The 24442-nt window shown below is 49.0% G+C and overlaps 1 protein-coding gene across 1 annotated transcript in view; it reads left to right on the forward strand.

The window, feature by feature from the left end:
- Positions 1-24442, forward strand: part of PCNX2 (pecanex 2) — a 237885-nt gene that overhangs the window by 201331 nt on the left and 12112 nt on the right. The window contains exons 26-28 of the mRNA XM_063082913.1: positions 10834-11087; positions 17172-17405; positions 18794-18906. Coding sequence (XP_062938983.1) covers positions 10834-11087; positions 17172-17405; positions 18794-18906 — 601 coding nt within the window. The remainder of the gene's footprint in view (positions 1-10833; positions 11088-17171; positions 17406-18793; positions 18907-24442) is intronic.

Genomic DNA, 24442 nt, shown 5'->3' on the forward strand with positions numbered 1-24442 from the left:
CCAGCTTCATGTGTGCAGGCATGTAGGGAGATTTGGGGTTCACGAGGGCTGGGTTGAGCCAAGCAAGTTCACGAAGTGAGACAGGGACCCGGGATCTGGGAGTGCGCAAGGCCTTGATGCTGGGGAGGTGCACAGGGGGGTGTGGGAGGAGAGACAGGAGCCGGGAGGGACTGTTAGATACTGGAGGAGAGGAGCTGGAGAGACAGCAGGAGGTCAGAAGCAGATATTTACAGAGGGAGCAGTTTTCATAATCAAAGACTAGGGCTGGCGCCATGGGAACAGTGGGCGAGGTGGGTGGGAGACGAGGTCACTGGAGGGGGCGGGATCGGGGACCAGGATATTGGAAGGAGCGTCTCTGTGGATACCGAGATCCCAGACGGTGAGCCAGAGCCGAAATCGTCACAGGGATGGGAGTGACCCCGACGGGCCGTGGAAGATGCAAACAGAGGAAGGTGGAGGGCAGGTGAGAGGGTGGCAGAAAGCATCGTGGGATGCACGAGACGTGCCTTCGGCACAGACCCAGTGGCGGGGGGCGTGGGAAAGTGACCCCCCTGGGCAGGAGGGCCAGGGCAGGGCAGCGTCGGCAGGAAGAGCCCGTTCCCAGTAGCGTGCCAGAGAGAAGATGACGCTGCGAGACATTAGGGAATGGACCGCGAGCTCTAGAGGGCACCGTGAGAGGGTCTCAAGAGGCTGAGCTGCTGGGTGGGGGGATAGTCGAGATGGGGTTGGTATAGCGGTTTACCGAGCAGAGTGGAAATGAGGCTGCCGGGAGTCCTGGGCATCCGACTGGGACTCAGCAGAGCCACGTTCTCTCACGGAGGACGAGGCGATCCTGTTGTCCAGGACGGGCCGCAGGCTGGGGGACCTGGGAGGTCTGGGGCTGAGCAGGTGGGCGTGATGCCGCGCTCATGACCCCCTCAGTGTGAGGCTCCTGCATTTGTACCACAGCCAGGTCTGCTTTCCTGAAATTGTCCCAGAGGAGGTCTTAGGAGGTGGAAAAGAGCCGCTTAATAAAGTGAGTTTTTGGAAACCTCGGGAAAAGCAATGGTATCAGACATGCGTGAGGTTGTGTGGGCATTCACCCTTTCTTATTGCTTGTGTAGCTACATTTCTCTCTGTCGACTTGTGTATTTCTCAACATCTCCTTGCCCCGCGTGGTCGGCATTCTCGTGCAATCAAATATTCCAGTTTTTGCTCATATAGGAGTTCAAACAAAAAAAAAATAATATAGATTACTTTTTGCTTTTATTTTTAAAAGCCGTGCTTGTTTACAGGTGTTTATACGTGTCGGTCACGAATCTGTGAGGTCCAGACCTGGTTCATGGTGCCTGGTATGTGGCCACAGGGTGGGCAGAGAGATATTGTTTTGATAACAACATAATAAACAGACTTGAGGAATCTGAGTGAATGAGGTGAAGGAGGTGCCCAAGACCTCACATTTCACCAGACGGGTGAACACCTGGATGTGCTGACTCCAAAGTCCTTGACTTTTGCAGGAGAGCTCACTGCCTCCATCAAAAGGTAGGTAGGTAGGCAGGAAGGAAGGAAGGGAAGAAGGTTGGTTAAATAAGGGCAGAATAAGAAAGAAAAGAATGCATAACCATTTTTTTAAAAAATCTAAATGGTTGTTGACATTCAAAAATAGAAGTTAGTTTTACCAGAATATGCTCCCAAATGTGAGTCCGTGTTCTTTGCAGAACACTTTTAGCAACTCAGCTTCGTGAGTGGCCAACTGCCTTGGCACTGGTGAGGCCCGACGGCTCTGGCAGCACAAACACGAGGGGACAGCGTGATTATCAGGAGGCAGCTGCACGTTACCACCAGGTCTGCAAAAGATCGAAAATAGGGTTTATGATTCTGTCTGTGTGAAAAGTTATCAGCCATCTCATCGTTTGGCTGGCCCCCCACAATCACTGGCCTGGGGATGGGGTGGGACATTTAAGGTTGTAAACTAATCTTATCTAAAGCTAATCCAACCCAAACCTTTTTCTTGACTGGCTAATCCATGCAGAGCCAAAGCTCTCTTGCTGATCCTGGACCTCTCCAGAATTCTCTGTTCTCTGTAGTGACATTCAGGTCATCAGCAGGTCCTTAGTTCTTACGTCTCCATAGCTTGAGTAATCTGTTAAATCCCTTGGTTCCAAACTTTACCCATAAAATAATAGGTTCTCCATTCAGAATTCCTAAATGTATATTTTTTTCTTCATTTCAACTGATGTGGCCTATTAGGGGGAGAGAGAGAGAGACCTTGCTGGTCAGATAGCAAGTCTTGAACGAAAGAGGGGTTCCTGCTGAACGGTGACAGAGTCTGCAGATCTTAACACTCAAAAACAAAGTTCTGGGAGAAACGGAAGAGAATACAACTAGGGATTTAATAGGAATTAGCAAATCCCCTGCAGTGGGTGCCCGTTGAGTGCCTGGGTTCTCTCACCTGCACATGGGGCAGGAATTTGGGGAAATTGCACGACTCACAGAGATGACTGTATATTTCAGCATTTCTTAGACTTAGGCTTCACAGCTGCCCGCTGTGAGTTACAGTGTGTGCTAAGCAATTCGATGAATTTCATCTTCTCCTGCAGGCTGGCAGAAAAAAAGCAAACTCTGGAAACTTGCCTGTGATTTGCCAAGCCTCATTAGACAGCATGTGATAAAAGAAAAACACTGACTTTAAATTCAAAAGACCAGAAAATTCCACAGGGGGAGTGTCTTGTGAGAGTCAGTGTCCTTATTTATAAAAGGGGAGATGACAGCTGGGTAACCAGGTTGGTGTGTGCATTAAGTGAGACGCTATCTGAGATCACTTTTTACATTGCTAAGTATCACACGAATAAGTGATGTTTTGAAATAAAAGTTCTCTGAGAACCACATCTAAAATCTAGCTCGCCAAACAGGTCATAGGAAAAATTTTATTCCTACAGGTAGATCTTCAAGCAAATTGAGGCTCTCAGAATATAAAATTGTTATCATAAAAAAAAAATCCCTGCTACGTCCATGAAATCAAGCAAGTTATACAGTATCCAGCACACTTGTCTTTTATCTCTCCTGGACACTGAGCCAATATATGTCTAGATTCTCAGTGTGACATTTAACAGGTCCACGGGCCCCGTGTCACTGAAGGACTGGAAATTGGAAATAGGGGAGAAATTGCCCTTGGAGTGATAAAGAACTGGACTCCTCCTGTGGTTTCACAAGCCACTGCCACTCCTCGTTTGGGTCCTTCTCTGTGACCTTAGCCACGTCATTCTACTTCCCCCGTCCCCGGGGGGAGAGACTCGGCCTTTCTGTCTCCAGCCCTGGTGTCTTCAGGGAAGGCTGAATCTCTGGAAGATGAGTCTTTGCTAAGGCAGCGAAAGCTCCATTCTTCAGAATCAGAATTAAGCAACAGTTTATATGGGAATTGTTTCATGATCTACTTTGATGGGTAAACAGAATCATTTTTATCTTCCCCTAGAAGCTCATTTATTAGGAATTCCAGTTTTTCAAAATGGAATAAGAAATTATAAATATATTGTTTTATAATTAAATGAGTAGAAAAAGAATTATTTTAAGACACTGAACTCTCTATGTGAATTTTATTCCTATTGCACAGACCTTAGAGCAAATTGATCCTCCTTGAAATATAAAATTCTTACAATAATTATTTCTTCCCAGAAACTAAATCTCGTGAGGTCAGACAAATACACGGATGTCCTCCCAGTGCAGATGGCTGGGGACAGATGACTCGAATATTCCTTTAAGCTTGTGCTCCAGGATTCTGTCCCAGGGAACATGCGGGATAGACAAAGGGCTTAGAAAGGCCTCCCTGTGATGTGGAAGCCCCAGGACAAGTTGGGGGGAAATCCCACTGTGACCTTCTTGAAAATGACAATCATTCAAAAGCTTTTAAAAGTCTTTTTTGACATTATTTCATTGGGTCACAAACCAGCTGGCAAGAGACAACAAAAGCTTAGGGTTCCAGCCTTAAGAAGTAGAAGGCGCTGCCAAGACAGATCACTGGGGCCAAGCCCCGTCCCACTCATCGTGTGTCCCCAGCATGTACCGGCCACTCTGAGCTGAGAAAGTGACCGCTCCAAGCTCAGCAATGGCCATATCTGTGGCCCTGAGCACTTCAGGAGCTATCTTACCTGTGACCTCAGAAGGAAATACATTTTATGTAATAATGCATCACATGCCTCCCGAAGTATGTGCCTGTAAACCCCACCTGTGGTTTGAAAAGCACCAGCCAAACTGTACCTATGCCTAAGAATGTCCATTCCCCAAGTTGGGGGCTGGTTGTACTTTGTGGGTGGTTCAAGCTTCCTCTCTTGTCTGTGACTCTGCTCCTGGTCACCTCACTGCCCACTGTATGTAAAACACCAGCCCAGTGCCTGGCATGCTGGGATGACAGACGAGAGGACCATTTTGAAACTCAGCTCAAAGAAATGTCTATTCAAGTTATTTTAAAACATTACACTGCGTAACACTGAATGCAATCGTATTGATGAGCTTTTGGATTTTCTGTGGAATCCAGTTAGTCAGATTCTTTGGGACAAGAAATTGTTTCTCAGAGTACCCATGTCAGATAAGGAGGAAGGTTCAAGGGCTGGGAAGCACATCGTGCATTTGGGCTTCCGCGTGCGTGTTCTCGCTGGGAGGTTGTAAATCAGGCCAACCTTTTCTTTCAATGCACCTTTCTGCTGCAGGGGACCATGTTTAATGTGTCCTGCTGAAGTCTCCAGTGTCTCCATGATTTCCTGTTATCTCTTGGAAAACAGCCTACACCCTTGTTCTGATCCCCGTCGCCTTTCACCTGAGATGGGACTCTGGGTGGCTGATTTCCACATCACTGGTCTGTTCCCCTGAATCCCTCAGGCTGCATGGGGATCTTCCTTAAGTACAGCTTTCCTTGTGTTTCCTTGGGACTTAAGAATCCCCGCTGCCTTCCGGTTACCTACAGAATTTGATTCAAATGTCTCCTGCTTGACTTGACTCCACCCAGAGTGAGCCCACCTACCTGCATCCCTTCAGGGGCCCTGTTCTCTGGCCCAGGCTTCCCACGGAGTCATTTGGAATGGAAGGGGGTATACTTTTGGTTGGTTTTTGGTGCTGGACCTTCTGTTCATGTGGCTGTTCTGCTTTGGCTTGTCAGCTTTCCCGAGAGAATATCAACCCTACCTCCAGCTTGGCCAACCATTAGAGCAGGTGCATCTGTACTTAACCAGCCACTCGAGGTACCTACACTCCTGTGCTTATCAGAGAGAACACTTTAAAATTCACTGCCACTCAACACACAATAACTCAAAACTGGATGGAGAGACATTGTCTTAGCCAGGGCGAGCTGCTGTAACAAAAACACCATAGCCTCAGTGGCTTAAACAGCAAGCATTTATTTCTCACAGTAGGTGGCTCCTAATATCCCCTAATATCTCCTAATGCCATCTCCTTGGGGGGTAGGGTTTCAACACTAGAATTTGGGGGAAAACAAACATTCAGTCCATAGCAGAAATTATATACCTCGAGGATTTCCTGAAAGGTTTCAAGTTCTCCCAGCCCTTGAGAGTCTCTGAACCCTGCCCCTGGATGACACCGTGTCCCTAGAGAACCGCATATCTCGGGCTGACTTGCTGTGGCCACCTATACAAAGGCTTTTTCTTGATTGCACTTTGGCCATCTTCTGTGAAATATTAAAACAGCTGCTCAAACCTTGTGTTGCACTTACTGTGCAGCGCTATGACAATGTCGCTAATCGTGTGTTCTCTTTACAAGGATCCTGGAGATATCCTTTCTCTTGTGTCTTTGCCAGAAATAGTTATGATCCTTCCAAGCAATTATTTTGTTTTTGTCTTGAGGACATAAGAAACCATTCAAGTTTTCTTTCTGCATCGGCTGCTGGGAAGCCAAGAGTGAAATCCGTGGCCCACGTTTAGTAAATGTACAGGACGTCTTAGAATGCAGTTGGGACCCTTCCTGTTATTTCCGTCTGCACTGTATTTTTCTTAACCCTATTTTCACTTAAATTCTCTCATCCCCTTTCATACTGTGTATGCATTTTCAGATTGACTTTATTCCTTTTTGGAATTAGATGTTGACCCAGACTAAACTAAGGCTGCACATGTAAAGCATAGGATTTATTGAGCCGATGTGATCATTGTGACCGGGGAAGTGCATAGGTCAGGTCACCCTGAGAAATGTGCTCTGAAGAGACCAGCAGAGCTCAGCATTTCATAATCACAAGAAGGGAGAGACGCAAAGGAGAGAAAGAGAGAAGGGCAGCCTTGCCTTATTATGACATCTGTTTTTCTACTGGTCGTCCATGACGCATAGATTTGGGATTGTTACTAGGTTACATCCCACATGCAGGGATCTAGGGTAAGAGTTACAAGAAGCGTTCTAGGTTATTTCATGGCTCTCTAGAGCCATCACGTCTGCTTCTAAGTAAAAATAGTCTTATGATAATGTTTTCGAGGACATGGGACATGACTACTACCTGATCCCAGATCTCCCAAGCCACTACAGTTCAGCCGACCTGGTCAGAGCAGATTTTTTTTTTGTCGTTGTCGTAGATGAGAATAAATCAGCCCACCCTGGCCTGGCACCGGTAGGTGTGACAAAGAGCAGCCTAAAGAGGGCCAGTGCTTGTTCCTTTGGAAACAAGAAAGGGGAAAAGGCGGGAGCCACCGGGCCAGGAGAGGCTGAAGGTCGCGGCAGCAGGGGCCACTCCACGTGTTGGCCGCATGTGGGAGGTCAGTAGATACCCCATGTGGCAGAACATCTGGGTCCACTAGACACGATCTCAGTTCCAATGCTAAATTTCTGTGCCTTTAATTAGGCATTTTCATCTATCAGAACTAAAGGACCCAAGATTTTCCCAAAACTAATCCAAAACACGTTTATTGAATTCCTTGTTTGCCCACTGACGTAGACCACGAGAACACAGCCAGACTAAAGGTGCCAGCAGCCTGTGTCAGTGGAAACTCCGGACAGAGACAGCCCCACTAGCTTGGCGTTCCTCTCTGCCACAGCCACAAAAGGTCACAGCGTGGGGACGGATCGACCTTCAGCATTCCCTTTGGAGAGAATACGTCCTGAGCCTTGTGAGCCTCCCTGAGAATATGGGCCTTGATTTGCATTTGGACAGCAAAATTAGTGCATTTGCAAAAATGATTGGGTTTTATTATTTTCCTTTTCTTTTTCGACGTGATCCTGAGTGTGACTCTTTTGGTCTTATGAGCAAGTCCCCTGAGACCCACCTGAACCGTGTGTTTGAACTGTTGGCATTTATGATGTCGATCAGGTCCACGCCAGCCTTCAGGCAAACCGTTTCCTCACCTGCCCTTTCGTCCACGTGAAAGTGCCCCATGCTGCTCACAGTCCGCTGCGTGAACCGCGTATTTCCCTCGGATGGTGGTCCAGCCTCTCCATTCTCCATGCACAAGCAGACACACACCTGCCTGTACACACACTCACACACACACCACCCCCAACCCTCCCGGCTCCATGGGCGGGAGAGAACAGAGCCCTGGCTCTTGGCCCCATGTGGTAAACACTAGACCTGGACAGAAGAATGAAGGAGGGAAAATTGGAGAGAAATTTAGATTTCTGAGGGGTGTTATTTAACCAGTTTTGCTAATCTCTTCGAGTGAAAAGTCTCCTTTATGCTTCCTCCTTGTGCAACCTATTTCTGACAACTGTTTTACTCTCCGTCGGAAGAGAGTTTCTTCCAAAATGATGCTGGTCTCTTACAGCAAGCCAGCGTGCTCAGTGCACCATCGCGGTGGGCCAGGCAGGTCCCCGCTGGAGCCTCATGCCTGCCGTCCCAGGTCCCATGGGCAGATAGGTCAGTACTCACGCTGGGTGCCCCAGAGCACGTGGTCCCAGTTACTCACTGTGCGCAGTCCAGTGATGCATTTCTACACATCTTCCCCCTAGGGAAGAAGACTTTCCTGTTGCAGAGAGAGCTAAGAGACCCTTGAAATGTTTTAAGAAGAATGCGTTCAGCTAAGACCCAACGCAATGAGGTCTTGGAGACAGGCAGGTGGGATCCTGCGCTATGGATGAGCTGCCTCTTGCTTCCGCTTCCTGTCCAGACCCTGTTTCACACACTGCTGCCCTGATGGCTGTGCGTGTGCCTCATTCCTTGAAGGGTGTAGTTTTCCGTCTTGGAGGCATTATGACCACCTCACTCGTGGGTTCCATAGAGAGGCTTAGTCTAAACGGAGCCTTCTTTTAATCCTCCTCCATATGTACAGGCACACGGTACGTTGCGTCTGCCGAGGATTTTCTCACTAAGGCATCTGTGGCTTGTGCATACAGTGAGCTGGGTAAGAGTGATCTCACTTGTCCAATCGTTCATTCGAGCATCGCACCAACAAGCACCTACCAAGCACCTGTGAATAAAGATGTGGGGTCTCAGGAGACGTGAACGGTGCATGGGGTGGGAGCAGGTGCAGGAAAAGTTCTGTGTTTTGATTAAGTCTTCTCCTACCTACTTCTGCTCCATCGCCCGTGCCTTTCCCACGTGCTGATTTCACTATGGACTTCCTTGCTGCCTGGGAACACGACATGCCGTGGCCTTGGTCTTCTGTCTGCCTGGAAGGCTCTTCTCTCAGTTATCTGCATGGGCTGTTCTGCCACTTCCTTCAGGTCTCAATTCAAACATCCCCAGCAAGGCCCTCACCGGTCCCCCTACTTAGAATAGCTGTCCCCACCCTGACAGTCCTGATCCTCTTTCCTCTGCTTCTCCACCGTCGTCGTCTTCAACCTAACCTTATAAGTTACACGAGGATAACACTTGTTCTCATGGGTGTGTCCCAGTGCATAGAGCGGTGCCTGGGACGTAGTTGGCACTCAATATTTGGTGGGCAGATCAATTTATCTGTCAGCTCGTGCACTGATTTATTTGTTCACTGAATTGTGACCTGCCCAGCACTGCCCTTATGGACCTTACACTCTAGCACACATAACAGGAATAACCACCATTTTTTTAGTGGTTACTGATGACTTTGCATTTGTCACTTATTTCACCCTCACAATAGCCCTTGTCACAGATGAGGAAACTCTTGGACCAGTTAAACGACTCGACCGAAGTCAAGTAGCTACTAGGTACTGCCATTGTGCAAAGCTCTTGGCCAACCCACTGAAATAGCACACTTCTCTGCTGACATCTAGGTGATATCTTATCTCCATAAAAATGTCTAAAATATTTTAAGTGCTGTATATTTAAATAGCGACTCTCAACAAACAATCCCTTAGCGCGGGCCCGTGGCGGGGCAAGCATCTCTTGAAATGGGACGTCCCAGGGACTCTCATGCCCCTTTTTTTCCTGCTACTTCCATCACCTCCTGTGTTTTCTCTCCTGCCTAATTCCACTTCAAATGACTGTTTTATTTATTTTCTCCTCTACATCTGCCTTTTCTTTCTGCTGTTCCTAAGCCGCCCACTGTGTCTGTCCTCTGGGACTCTGATTTCACCCCTTTCTGTCACTTCTTCCTGTGTCCCTTTTTTTCCTTCTGTTAATAAGTATGTGTAGACTCCACTGTCTCAAAAAATACTCGCATCCCCCACCACCCACCACCAACGACAAAGGTCCCTGTGGACCCTGCCATCCTTCCCAGCTCCTGGTCAACTCTGTGTCCTGAGACTTCCTCCCCTTAGACATGCATCGTCCTCCAGAGCCACAGAGAATACCCGTGCACAGTCCCGTAGGACAGCCCATCCGGTAGTTGTCAAAGGCAACCGTCACTTCTCCCAAAGACTTCTCTGCAAAGCCAAAGTCCCTTGATCTTTAGGTCATTCTGCAGTCACATAATTTTTGAGTTATCTAAAAACCATGTAGCTTTCTGAATGTGTAATTAATAATCTTTGTGATCTTGTTCAAACCAATCTATCTTTTTTTATGGAGAAAATATGTAAAGGGTGTAACTTGCTCAGATCATCTACCTTTATTTTATTTTATCAGTGGCGCTTTATATGTAGTTTCTAAGGGAATAATACCAGGTACGTATACGCCGACTGAAGCTGTCCCTGTGTTTTGATGTTGTCTGGATTACATACAGTTTTTAGGTATTCTGCTTTAGGTTCATATAATCCGTAGAATTGCCAAAGTATTTTTTAGATGTATTCATCACTTGAGCCTCCAGGTTTTTGACTCTACGTGCAGGATATTCCCTCATTCCTATTACTTTTCAGTGCAGTAGATGTCGTGCACCACCTCAGTCCGCTGAGATAATTTTAGATCACAACTCTGCATTCAAGACTGTCCACTAACCTCGTGACATTAGCATGCTCTGTCTAATCCAAATCATTGATGGAAATGTGGAGGGTGTGGTGTCATGTTTTCAAAAGTTGGTGGCATGCACCATCTCATTGTGTTTCTGGAATTGAGTCCTTTGGAAATGTCCTGATCTCCACGCTGCAGGCTTAGGTGATGCACCCTCCCTGGCCTTTTGCAGGGCACCTTCCTGGCGACACCTCAGCACATATCTGGCTGTGCCCAGAGACCTCCACCTGCCACCTTCCTTTATCCCCCATGCTCAGGTGTGACCTGCAGGTCAAGGCTGTCACCATCCTGCATTTCAGCCATTAGCGTCCACAACCACCATGAGAGCTCTCCTCCCCTGATCCAAAAACCGGGACGAGGTGAGATTCAGAACGAGCGTGAATGAATAAGTTAGTGATGATGATGTTTGTGACATATCTGGGGGACTGTTTGCAGTAAAAATTAAGCAGCTCTCCCAATTCCTAGACTCTGTTCCACATGCCCCCCTCTGACGAAGGCAAGGGGGGACCTTTTCTACTCTGAAGTGTTACAGTCCGCCTTCTCCTCTAACTGCCATCGTGTTTGTGCTCGGCCAGGAACCTACTGCCAGCAGAGAGAGGTGGAGGCCATCCTGGAGGGCAACGAGGACGACAGGGGCTGCTGCTGCTGCCAGGCGGGCCACCTGCCCTACCTGCTGTCCTGCAACGCCGCCTTCCACCTGCGCTGGCTCACCTGGGAGATCACGCGGACACAGTACATCCTGGAGGGCTATAGCATCCTAGACAACAACGCGGCCACCATGCTGCAGGTGTTCGACCTCCGCAGGGTCCTCATCCGGTACTATGTCCAGGTATCACTCTGCTTCCCGGGCTGGCATGAGAAGCTCCCAAAGAACTTTGTAGAAAACCAGATTCTGAAGCTCCTCGTCAGCTGTTGAGTGGAGATCCAGCTGGGTTTGGGAGCCATAGCTTTTGTGAAAAGTCCAAGAGGGCTTTGTTTTAGCTCAGAGTCTGTGTCCTGAGTCACCTTCTGAGCCTGGGCACTGGCAGGCAGTGTGTTTCTTATCTAGATCTGACGCTTCCCCTTTACAGCAGCACAAGTCTCTTGTAATGATGGTGACGATAAATTTAAACATCCTAGAAATCTTACCAAGCCGCCGTGCTTGAGTCGTAAGTGTCAAATTAGATGCTCTGCAAATTGTCCACTTTAGAACCCAAATTATTTTTTAAGCTCATGATAAAAAGTTCGAAAGCAGAGCTGGACGGTCCACTGAGGGTTGGTCCTGCCAGCCTTTTCTGCTCGCTCATGTGAAGACTCATCTCCCACTTTTTCAGTTACTCGTGCCCATGACTGCCCCACCTGTGTCCCACCTCAGAAAACGTGCTGGTTTGGAAGGAGTCTTCCAGGGAACACATGTGGCATGTGGCGGAGGACACAGATTGCTAACAGGGGCCAGAGAGTTTTCTGAAGGGGAGGACACAGGCAAGCCCGGCGGGGCTGAAAGGGCACCTTCGCCATGGATCCTATTCTGGGGGAGGATGTGGTGTGGTGGGAGCCCTGGGTGGTCCAGGGGGGTGCACCCTTTAGTGCAGTTTGAAAAGAGGAGGCTCGCCCATCCGAGACCACAAACTCCCTGCCAGCTGAGGCTGAGACAGGTGGCCAGGCTGGGGAAGATTTGGGAAGCAAATCAGGGAGCTGTGACCTGCTTCTCACTACTCCCTGCTTTGTACCCCAGGCCACTGCAGATGGGACCGCGAAGTTTTTTCATACACAGAGTCCACTCTAGGCAAACTCGGTGCCAAATTCGGCAGCGGGCCATGAGACGACAAGGCACACGCACGTCGGGGGTGTCGTTCTCTGGCACGCAGATGAAGCCTGGCATGGTAGCTCCACTCCGTGAGGTCCTCGGGGAACCAGGCTCCTGCCAGCTCCCAGCTCTGCTATTTGAAGTGTATCTTCATGGCCCAGGATTTAAGGTCCAGGCGTAAAGAGATGGAGGAAAGGGCAAAGCAAATGAAGAGCCAGGGCGTGCACCAGCTGCCCCTTAAAAAGGCTCTGGAAGTCGCCACGGTGCGCTCCTGCTGCACCCGCTGGCCAGCACGCTGTCACACGCCAGCTAGGACAGGGTCTGGAAGCTGTGCTCTGGGCAGCACGAGCCCAGCACGAAATCGTATGTGGATGGGAGAGGGAGAAAGCACGTGAGCAGTGGCGACCAGCCGTCTCTGTCATATTATCCAGAGAGAAAGTGTCCCTGAGCACCTCCTTTAGTGCTCAGGAGGCAGCAGGACAGGGCGGCTGCAGGGAGGGCTGGGGCCAGGGGCTGCCTTTCAAGGGGACTCACAGGCCCGTGAAGGAAGTGACCAGAAGGGGCAAGTGTGGGTCTGGGTGGTCCGGATGGACAAGCCCTGCAGGCGAGGGTCTCCTTGCTGCCTCAGGAAGGGGCTAGACTTTACTGTGCGTCCAGAGCCCTCCTCTGCTGCTTCTGGCTGTCTCCCCTCTGCCCACTTTCTCACTGCTGCCCTTACACGCCCTGCACGCCCTCCCTGTGCTCCTGTCCCCGTCCCCGACATGCTGCTCCTGCAGGGCGCAGGGCCTCTCCTCCCCCTCCACGTGCCTGCAGCTTCCCCTCCAGCCACAGCTGTCCCCAGCACCTGCCATGCAGCTCCTCTCCTCTGCAGACCTTTCCCAGGGCATGTTGTGGTGACCCCCTAAGAACAGGAGCCACGCCTGACTCCCCTTTGGGTCCCCAGAGCTCTGTGACATCTCACATACACAGATGCCATTAGATGCAGTTTGGGACACAGGTTCTAGGTCACATGGGACTCGGAGTCAGGGCCATTCAGCCTGGACAGAAGACATCCAAATCCCGGCATGGGGCCAGCGGGCCTGCTCCAGGCATTGGTGACGAGAACGGGCTTCAATACTGAGCCGTGTCTCTGAATCTGGAGCATCCCAAAAACGGCCTTTCCATGGGCCACACGTGTGGACAGACCTGACCCGCACCCTGGCCTCACCCTGTCGGCTCTTCCAGCATCCCCAGGGGCTCCATGCCTGGACCTGTTTCTTGAGGCCCCCTCCCCTGGGCTTGGTGGTCACATTCCTCCTTGCCTGACCCCTGCAAACACCGGGGTGGCCCATATGTTTTCCATATGTGTCCCAACCCCCCGCATGTTTGCTAAGTTGGCAATTTGCAGTTTGCTAAATCCAGGATAATGTGCACGTGGAAGAGACTGAGGACACCCCAGTGTACCTGTTAGTAGTAGCTGGCCTGCGGGAAAACAGTGTCCTTCACTCTGTTTTCTAAGAATGGGGTGTAAAGACAAAACCCGGGCCGCAGGTGGGGCAGGAAGACGTGCCGTGTGACACTGTGACCCAGCATGGCACTTTTCACCAGCTGGGACGGACCTGGGCATCGGACCCACCCGGGAAGCTAGATCATTACAGATTTCCTGGGACATCTACCCAGAAATTCTGATTCTGTGGGCCTGGGCTGGGGCCCACAGACCTGTATGTTTTAAATAAGCTTCCTAAGTGATGTGATGCCCTACGAGACTTGAGAGCCACGCAGATGTATTTGTGCTCAGTGGAAACCAGAATTCTCTTAACTGCAATCAGCACTCAGGAGGGGCTGACATTTGGGGGCAGATGGGGCCTCAGGGGGCCTCCCCTGGTGTAGGCAGTTACGGGAAACTGCAGAGGGGCAGTCTGGCTCTTAAAACAGAAGAAACAGCATTTTGGAGTGAAGACAAATGAACATTTTCTTCTTTGGCCTCAGTTGCCAGCTGAACAGAGTTGCCTTTGTGACTCTGAGTTACTTAAAGTTTCGAGAGCTCAGTTTTGCTTTGGTTTTTGGCAGCTGGTTGGTACCAGGATCCGATCCCCCAACCTCGGTGTTATCAGTACTGTGCTCTAACCAACTGAGCTAACCAGCCAGCCTGGTCTCATGCTTTTTATTATTTTCTTATTGGACAGGCAGATTGAAAAGGAAAAAAGTCTTAAAACAGTTTCTTTACACAAAAGGGTGGTTTTTTGTTTTTTTGTTTTTAAATTTCTCCCTCCGACTATGAATACATTTGAAATCATTTCCTTCCAGAGGACTTGAGATTTCCCTGGTGTCTCCCCCCTGTCCTCAATGTATGAGTGCTTAACCTCTTTGCAGTCAAGAAACCAGCTTTCTTCGACACCCAGTTCTCCTGCCACCCTAGTCGCTGGGTGGCTCTGTTAGAAAGGAGGTGCGCTTACTGCTCGCCTTGCAGGACGAGGAGAGAAAAACCCCATAGCTGGGTCCGCCGGCCAGGGCCCCTTCCAGAACGAGCTGTCTGATGGATATGCTCCTCTGCATCTGCAATGAGAATGAGGAGCCAGGAGCATCCCTGCTGGGGGAGCCAGATATTGGGAGTTAATTGCGGAGGGGTCCTGCTTTCACTGCGCTACTCAGTTTTCCCTGGTCAGTCATTTGCAGCATCCTGACCTCTCAGTCTTATTCAGGAACGTCTCCATTGCATCCGGACAGATCCTGGAGGCTTTCACAGCATTCACTGATGGTGTCTCCATGACGGAATTTCTGCCTGAATCAAGTGGGGCTGGGGCTGGGGTGGTCTTCTCGTGGCGAGGTGGTGGTGCCGTAGCTGGAAAGCTGAGCGTCCGGCTGGGCTTGTGCTCTGAAGTCAACGCTGCAGGACTGGGCCAGACCTAGAGAAGGAAGTTTTAACCTCTGGGGTCCAAAGTCCTCCTGAGCTCTTCTGACTTCCTTGGTTGTGGGGTTATTTCAGTTCCTCCCCAGAAATGAATGAAAAGGTTCACTTTCGTCTTCTGGGTGTTCTGTGTTCTCCCTATCTGGTACGTGATTAGGACATGCTGGAAGAAACTAGGCCAGATGTTTGCTTGAGCCAGATGTGCAGAGAGACCAAATTTCTTTTTTTCTCTTCGGAATGCTCAGCTGAGAAGCGGTGTCTGTGGCCCCGGGCACACACCCCAGGCCCCGTTACTCTCTGTCTCGTAACCGTGGGCCGGCTACTTAGACTGTCTTCCTCCCACAAGCTTTAAATGATCCAGCCAGCGAGCAGACAAGAGAAAACCCTGCAGATTCAGAATGTGCAGTTCTGAACGTCAGATGTGCACTCTGGTGGCCACCAGACGCAGCTGTCACCTGCCCCCAGTGCCATCCCTGTCCCCTCACCCCCCACCTCCACCTGTCCCGGGCTGCTGCTGCCACTGTCTGCCTCCCCACGCCTCGCCCCTGCTGCTTGTGGTAGGTAAGTCACAGATGCTCAGGACGTGAGTGTCACTGCCAAGCCATTACATGCACGTGCACCACGTGCTGGGCCAAGCGCTGAGTCCTTAACACACCTGATCTCGTGTTCAGCCTCAGGATGGGGATGCCAAGTAGCGTCTTTCTTGCTCTGTCCCTGTCACCTCCTGCTCCCAGCTGTCTTGTCCGTCCCCCTCCACCCTTCCCCCTCTTCCATGTCCTCCTCCTGAAGGGGTCTCTAAGCCCAGCGTGGTTGTCCTGGGGTGTAGTGTCACAGAGGGCACAGAACGGACACTACTGAGTTCTAGTTCTTGTCCACGGACCTCATCTTCCCTGCGTCCCCACTTTGGGGGCAGGTAGACTGTGGAGCCTAATAGAAAACACGCCCAAAGGAAGGAAGGTCATGACCCAGGAGCCACAGATTAGCCTCCCCAAAGTCCAGGCTGCCCTCAGTGGCAACAGCAGAGAGACTGAGTCAGGCATTTGCGGTCTTGAGCTGACATCAGAGACCACGTGCGTCTGTCCGTTCTGCTCCAGCTCCCGAAAGAACTTGGAGCCAGACACCTCAGTGGCCTGAGACCTTGAGCTCTGGGAGGAGCGGGAGGGTGGGGCGGGGGCATGCCCCGGGAAAGGGCTCCCTGCGCACCCACGTCCATCCGGCATTTCCTCCCTTCTCTTGTCTCACTTGGAAAGAATGTGTTTCTGTAAACAGAGGAGGCCATCGGTCGAGTGTTTGATCCTGATGGGGCATGCGTCCCGGCCTCCCGGTGTCAGCCCCCACAAACACCCCCTCATCCCTTGCGATTGCAGGATGAGATGCCCCGCCATGTCCCGGGTCCCCCCGGCCACTTCTGTTTTTCTGTGATGATGACAATGTCGCGAGTGTTGGAAGTGACTCCTCAGCAGTGCACGCGGCTCTGGGGCCGATGTGCCCCCGTCAGCCTTGGATTCTCATCTTCTCTGTCCCGTATTTTACTTCTCAAGGCCAGGCACCAGCCTTTTTGGAGGATGGAATCATTTGAAAACTCCAGGATGGCTTTCAATAAAGCTGTGACTCAGGGTGATAAAGCCCGGGAGAGGCATTTTCCCCCATTGGGATGCTTAAGGACAGTGTCTGCTTAAGGGGGAAAGGTGGGTTATTTTTGAATGCACCACAGATGTCACTGTCTGGGCACTCAGGATCGAGTGTGTGTGCGACGACAATTTTACATCATCGGTAGTTCCCAGAAGAAACGGCTTGTTTCAGCTCATTAAATGCTCTATGACCAGGGTCCTGGCAGAGGGTCTGCCCAGGCTTTGTCAGCTGGACCAGCCCAGCCTGACGTCCTTGGAGGCCTGCAGCAACCCAAGCACACAGGGTGATTTGTGGGCTTCTCTTGGAAACGGCAGGACTGCTGTCACCCTTCCACATCACGAAGCTCTGCGCTGTTTCATTGTGCTGGAATATAGTTTTCTCACATGCCTCTTCCCTGCCATGACCCTTGACAGAGGACATTCTAGAAGGTCCCAAAAGTTGGTTCTATGCATCACACCTAACAGGAAACACCATGATACCACATGCAGGGATTTCATGTCTCATACTTTCCTAAACTTGATGTATTTTGTGGGATTTAATAATTTTTAAAAAGTCTTCCTGGCTTTAGAATGGCTGTAAGAGTTCAGCATCTTGCTTTCTCTCTGCAGAGCATAATATACTATATGATAACATCCCCCAAACTCCTCTCCTGGATCCAAAATGAATCGCTTATGAAGTCCCTGCAACCCTTTGCCAAGTGGCATTACATTGAGCGTGACCTTGCGATGTTGAACATTAACATCGACGATGACTACGTCCCGTGCCTGCAGGGGATAACACGTGCCAGCTTCTGCAACGTGTATCTAGAGTGGATCCAGTACTGCGCTCGGAAGAGACAGGAGGTAGGCGACAGAGGTGGGGGCTGGGGACGTGGAATGCAGGTTTATAAAACAAGGAACCTTGTACCATCCATCTCTTTCTTATACTCCACGGCAGACTGCAGTAAAACAGAGGAAAGAGAAGTCACTCGTGTTTGGATAAGTGTTTACTTAACAGTTAAACAAAATTAAATCAGTGAATTAATATGCATCCTGAAAGGGATACGAGGGGTCCTGCAGAATTCATGGATAGATTTGTATCATCTTTACCCTCGTTTGTGTCCTTTTATCCTCTGGTCAGGATCAGTGCAATTTAAAGCCTCTATGATAGCTTTAGAACACTGGAAACTTCTTTGTCTGAAGTTACATTTTGAGATTGCTGTACAAAGTGTGTCCGTGATGATATCAGGAGCATTTACTGACCATATTGTATCGTGGACGTGCAGAGTCTCTTTAGCCATCCGATGGTCCGGGTTACTTCTTGTGCCATTACTGCTCATGTGCTGGGGACACTTCTGCCTGTTAGAAGTGACACCAGGAAGGATGACAGCTTACAAAAGAAAGGAGGTGGAGGAAGATGGGAAAGGGAGGGAAGCTAAGCTGCTCAGGATCTGGGAGGCCAATCCGAGTTGAAAACAACTCCCTCGGTAGCGGATGGAATATGTGGTTTGTCCTGTAGGGACAGAGCCCAACCATGATGCCCGCCCAGGTGCCCGACCTTTCCATGAGTCATTAAAGACAGGCAACAGAAAAGGCAAGCAGCCGAGCCCACTTTCTCCAGGCAAGCCGAGGAGAACGTGCGTGGTCATCTCCCCCCACCACGGCCTGTTCAGGTGGCCGAGATGGGCAAAGAACCCGGTGGTGGGTTTGGCTGCAGCTAGGACGGCTCGCTCTGTCCTCAGTTGGCTCATGAAATTATCGCATTTTTCTTGCAAAAGATATTTCAACTTTAAATCTCTTGCGCATCCCCTCTCCCCGTTTTTCAGCTGACGTTGGACAGCTCTTTCGATTTAGTTGTTGGTTGTGGTCAATTCAATCCAGGGGGAGAGCAGAGACCCTCGTTTGCACCAGATTCGTGTACTTTCTCTCTCCCCTTGCTAGACCCTGCCTGTCCCCTGCACTGCATAGTGCTAAGGGGGGCATTCGTGTGACTGTAAGCTCTGACCGTCCCAGAAAATTAATTCATCAAACCATGTGTTAGTCCCTTTTCTCTCCTAAAGCAACTTTCCCATTTTAATTTTTTTCCACACCCAACCACAAGAGAAACTGCTTCAGGGGACAGAGAGATCCGCCTCCCCACGGCCACTGCAGAGGGGACTGACTTAGAAAGCCTCCTCTAACTGCATTTACACATTCTGCATCGGTATGTGGTGGAGCCCGTGTGCAAGCCATTAATATCCATGTTCTTTCAGCCTTCACAGATCCTGGACTGTGACGAGGACTCTGCTCTGGTGACACTGTCCTTTGCCCTGTGCATCCTGGGGAGGAGAGCTCTGGCGGCAGCAGCTCACAACATGGCCATCAGGTACCGGGGGACATGGGCATTTCCTGTGCAGAAACCCACATTTCACATTTTGACAGATTTTGTCCATCATTTTCTTTATCTTAAAGTTGGACTGATCATATTTCTTCCAGATAGTTCTTTCCATAACAAATCATGCAAGAAGACCTTTTTGATTATTGTGATCTCTAGAGTATTAGATTTGGAAATATCATTAATATGGAAGAATCACAACCCAGGAATTGTGGGTGTAGGACCTTCTGTGTTACCAAGGTCTTTGTGGATTTGCTGGGAAGTTTCGATGAAATCGTGCATACAAAGTGCCTAGCCTGGTACCCAGCAAACGTGATGCTGAAGAAATGTTGGTTCCCTTTCTCTGTTTTTCCTCAAGGAGAAAATCCTCACGTCTGAGCTGTCATCCAGACCCCACTCTGCCCTGTCTCTGCGGGGCTTTGATTAACTGGCTGCCCCTTCTCCTGTTTTTCAAATTCCCTCTCTACTGGATCTGCCCCCTCAGTATGCAAATAGCCCGAGTCTCTTTTCTAAAAGAACACACCAAATTAAACTCTCTGCTGGCCCCTTGTCACCCTCTGCCACTCAGGTGGGGTCTTTTCCATTTGCACAAACGAAATGGTTCTCAGGCCAGTGCCCCTCCATACAGTGGCCTCGGTCAGTGGTTCTCAGCCCACATGTGCATTAAAATCTCCTGAAGGGCTTTTAAATATCCTGATGCCCAGACCCGACCCCAGTCCAGAGCAACTCCAAGGAGCCTCTGAGGGTGGAATCACACAGCACGATTTTTCAGGGCTCCCAGGGGATTTCAGTGGGCAGCCGAGGTTGGGGCTCAGGAAAGAAATGGCTCCTGTGTGGAGCCCGCCCTGCCCGGTGTCTCTGCTCCGCGGGTGGTGTTCAGTGGTCCTGTGTCGTGGTGTTGACATGGTGCTCTGCAGAAGGGGTTCTCTGGATATTTGACTTGGGTGAGTTGTGTGCTGTCAGGTTGGACTGTGAGCCTGTTAAGGGCAAATCCCACCTGTCTGTCTAGACGCCTTCGCAGCCCTGGGCTGTCAGGGAGACTTGTGACTGTTTCCCAGCATCCTCCCTGAAGGGGAGGTCTCCTGATTTCCAGCTGTGAGCTGCTCTTCATCAGGGGACTGTCCAGGCTGGCAGGTCTCTCCGGTCCTCCTCAGAGGCAGTAGCCTGGAGTCCCCAAGAGGGAAAGTGAGAACCAAGGGTGGTTAGGACTTGTGATGTTAGCTGCTCTCTCAACTCCTGCATGTCACAATTTGGGAGAAATGCCACGTGTCTGACTGTTAAAGTATCATGTTATAGGCACATACCCCGGGGAGCAGCTGAGTGGTCCCCACACCCTCCTTTTCCTCCCCCAGCACAGCCTCACGCTGGACCCAGGCCACTGCCTACGTGGCCATCCGAGATTAAGCTTGATGATGGTTGAAAGTCTAGAGAAGCCTCATTTGCGCACTTTGTGAAACAGTGTGTGGGGGCCCCTGTGGGGCTGCTTGTGGAACTGGAAGTAGAGAACAGTACCTGAGAAGGGCTTTGTGGGATCTTGCACGTGACATCACAGAGTGAGTCTTCAGATATTCATGGCACCTGAGTAGATGGTTAAAACAATACAGCATGGTCTTTTGTTTGATCATTGTGCAGTGTTCTATAAATTTCAAATTCCCTTACACATTGTAAATAAATCCTGTGAATATTTCTTTCAGGTCCTCTAAGATATTTTCAAAGACTTCTTCAGTCTTGTTCTTTGCATAACTTGTTCAGATATTCCAGATCCAGGCATTTCTGGCTTGGTCTCCCCCCCACACACCCCCGATTAAGTACCGTGTTTACCAGCTTCCTTTTTTAACCTTGTTTTGATGGGATTTTCTTTGTCTCAAATAGTTTCTCATACTCAAAGTCACCTCTGCTGGTTGCAGACATGGTGATGAGATAAATCTGGGAAGTTTCCTCTCAGGAAAGGCTTGATTCTAGGGAAAGGCTTGATCATCTGGGACGAGTTCACTTTACTGAGAGGTCCCACGTCACAGCAAAATCTAGGGGGAACTTTCATTTTGGTCTCTGGCTTACAAAAGGCACCATCTTTTACATGCCAAGGCTCGTGGTTTGGGTCTGAAGTCCTTAAAGCTCTGACATGGTTGGATAAGCCTGGGAAGAAGGGAGGGTCCGGGTGAGAGGGGGTGGGAGCCTGGTACGGCCCCACCTCTCCCCAACCAAACAGCTGTGCGCCTCTCTCCAACCAAACAGCTGTGCACCTCTCTCTAATCACAGCTGTGCACCTCTCTCTAATCACAGCTGTGCACCTCTCCAACTGAACAGCTGTGCGCCTCTCTCCAACCGAACAGCTATGCGCCTCTCTCTAACCGAACAGCTGTGTGCCTCTCTCCAACCGAACAGCTGTGCCTCTCTCCAACCGAACAGCTGTGCGCCCCTCTCCAGCCGAACAGCTATGCACCCCTCTCCAGCCAAACAGCTGTGCACCCCTCTCCAACCAAACAGCTGTGCACCTCTCTCTAATCACAGCTGTGTACCTCTCTCTAATCACAGCTGTGCACCTCTCTCTAATCACAGCTGTGCACCTCTCTCTAATCACAGCTGTGCACCTCTCTCTAATCACAGCTGTGCGCCTCTCTCCAACCAAACAGCTGTGCATTATGTTGTGTATGCTGGGGCTCCATAGGGGACTTTGCTTGAAAAAGAAAAAAAAAGGTACCAGAGCTCAAAAAGAATTTTAAGCCAGATTTTTATAGGTGCAGTCAGACTCTCCAAAAAAGCTGCCCCACTGTGTACTCTCTCCACGACTGCTCTGTCTTCACTAATGCTGGGTTTTCCAACTTTTCAAAGTTTTTCTAGTCTCATGCATGAAATAACATATCTCGATCTTATCTGAACTTATATTTCCATTGTCAATAGTGAGGGTAGGAATGTTTTTACACGTTTATTGGTCTTTTTTTTTTTCCTGTGAATTGCCCATTTATATACTTTGCCCATTGTTGTGAAGTACTTACAGATATTTAGGAGGTGTTCACATGCGGAGATATTAACACCTTTTTATATGAGTTAAAATATTCTCTGCTGAGCTGCACGTGTCTTTTATTCATGACGTCTTTCTAAAATTTTTACTTTATAATTTCTGGATTTTGTGTGCATTTCTTAAAAATATTTCTGTAGCTCTTTTTCCCCCTGATACTTTTATAGTTTATTTCTTTACATTCAGTTTTTGAATCCTTTTGGGTCTGGGGTTTGATTTTAACCTACTTATTAGCTAATAAGCTAGCTTTCTACTATTTCGTGGAATCTGGCAGAGAACAAGAAACCAGAGGATTTTATTTCCTCCCAGCACAGCAGACTGCATGCGCGTTAACAAATCTGTATAGGTGCCCCTTGCCCCAAGGCCCACGGGGTGGCCCAGAGCACCCATTCTCCATTGAAGAACACTGAGCTGGGGGGACCCACCGTTTTATAACAGGGTGGGATGTTACCTCTTCCCTCGAGGACAGTCACCTCAGACCGTACCCTGAGAAACAGCCTGGGCGTTGCGTTCTTGGCACACCCAGGAGGATGCGTCAGGGATGAGAGATCCAGAGAGTACTGTCTCCCCACACGGATGTGTACAAAGACATAGAACTTGTCTTTGCATATAATGGGATCCAAAAGGAGACAAAGATCCAATATTTTTCCCAGATGGGTAGCTCATGGCCCAACACCATTTGTTAAGAAGCTCATATTAGCTGGTTAGTTAGTAAAAACTACCACTGGCTTGAAATACCATTTTTGCCATATACTACATCCCATGCATACACAGCATGCTCCCGGAGTTACACTCCTGTCAAAGCGATCGATTTGTCTGTTCTTACAGCACTAGACTGTTGGGTTTACTAGAGGGATGCGTTGTTCTGACATCAGAGAAGCCAAGTCTCCCTGTGCTGAAATTTTAGAATCAGATTTCATGAAAACCTCTGATGGAATTTGGATTGCGATTGTATTGAATATCCAGATTAATTCAAGAAAACAAAGGGAACACCATTCAATGACACAGTGTAACTTGATCATCCAATGTTTTCATTGTCCTTTAGCAAAATTTTATCACTTTCTGGAAATTTGTAATTTCTTAATTGGTTACTTCTGATATATAGGAAAGTTTTTTTGTTTTTTTTCTTTAGATTGATCCCTTTCTGGGCACCACTACTGAACTCTGTCAATATAATAATATTTCAGTTAATTCTCTTTGATTTTCTGATGGAAAGACTTATGTGAAAACAATGACAATTTTGACTTTTTTTCTTTCCGATGTTGATAACTCAGTTATTTTTCTTACTCCGTTGACTGTGACCTTCAGCGCAATGCTGCAGGTGGGCGTCTGTATTAGTTTCCTACTGCTGCTGAAACAAATCGTTGCAGATGTGGTGATTTAAAGCAATATAAATGCATTATCTTTCTGTTCTGGAGGTCAGAAGTCCAAAATGGGTTTCACTGGGCTAAAATCAAGGTGTCTGCAGGGCTGCGCTGCTTCTAGAGGCTCTGAGCCAGAACCCATTCCCTGTTCTAGAGGCTGTGCAGATTCCTCTGCTCCTGGTCTCTCTCCTCTGTCTTCAGAGTGAGCAGCCTGGTATCTTGACGTCTCTCTGACTCTACCTCTCCGGCCTCCTTCTTTCACTTATAAGGACCCCTGTGATAAAATTGGCTCACCCAGGTAATCCAGGTAGTCTCCCCACCTCAAGATCCTCCATCTATTAACATCTGAAAAGTTCCTTTTGCCATAACATGGTAATACATTCACAGCTTCCAGGGTTTAGGACACGGGTGTCTTTGGGGGCCAATATTCTGCCCACCACAGCACCCTTGCCTTAATCTGACATTATTAATGGGAATGAGTCTAATATGTCAGCACTAAAAATGAGGTTTGCTTTAGATTTCTAAGACTATTTTTATCAAGGCAGGGAGTTTCCTTCTCTCCCTAGCTTGCTAAAGCTTTTATCAAGAAAGGATGTTGAGTTTTTTAAAAAATTTGGAGCATGTATTCCGATGATGTTATCCTCTTCTTTAATCTATTCATGCAACGGGTTACACTGAGAGATTTCCTCATGTTGAAACATCCTTGCAATTCTGAGATAAGCTCTACTCGGTCATGATATACATCAGTCTCTTTTACAATGATGGGTTCAATTTGCTGATATTTTACTTAGTATAATTATATTCATGTTCAAATAAAAGTGGCTAATAATCTGTGTGTGTGTATGTGTATGCATGTGCGCTCTATCTTGTATAATTCTAAAACGAGGAGTATGCCCTTGGGTGAACTTTAGGAGACCTGGCAAGCCATTCTCACATACTTAATGTCAGAGAGTGACAGATGACTTTGATCACCGTCTCCTTAGGTAAGTCCTATGTCACGGCCTGGCATAAGCCTCGAGCTCTGCGTCACTTGATTAGTTTATTGAGGGAATGTTCTGACTTTACGAAAGTGGCATAGCTTTGACGGGCGGTCCTCGAGAAAGAAAAAATATGTGCATGAAAATTAGGAAGGATGACTAAACTG

The sequence above is a fragment of the Cynocephalus volans genome, chromosome 18 (genome assembly GCF_027409185.1).
Source record: "Cynocephalus volans isolate mCynVol1 chromosome 18, mCynVol1.pri, whole genome shotgun sequence".
NCBI lineage: Eukaryota > Metazoa > Chordata > Mammalia > Dermoptera > Cynocephalidae > Cynocephalus > Cynocephalus volans.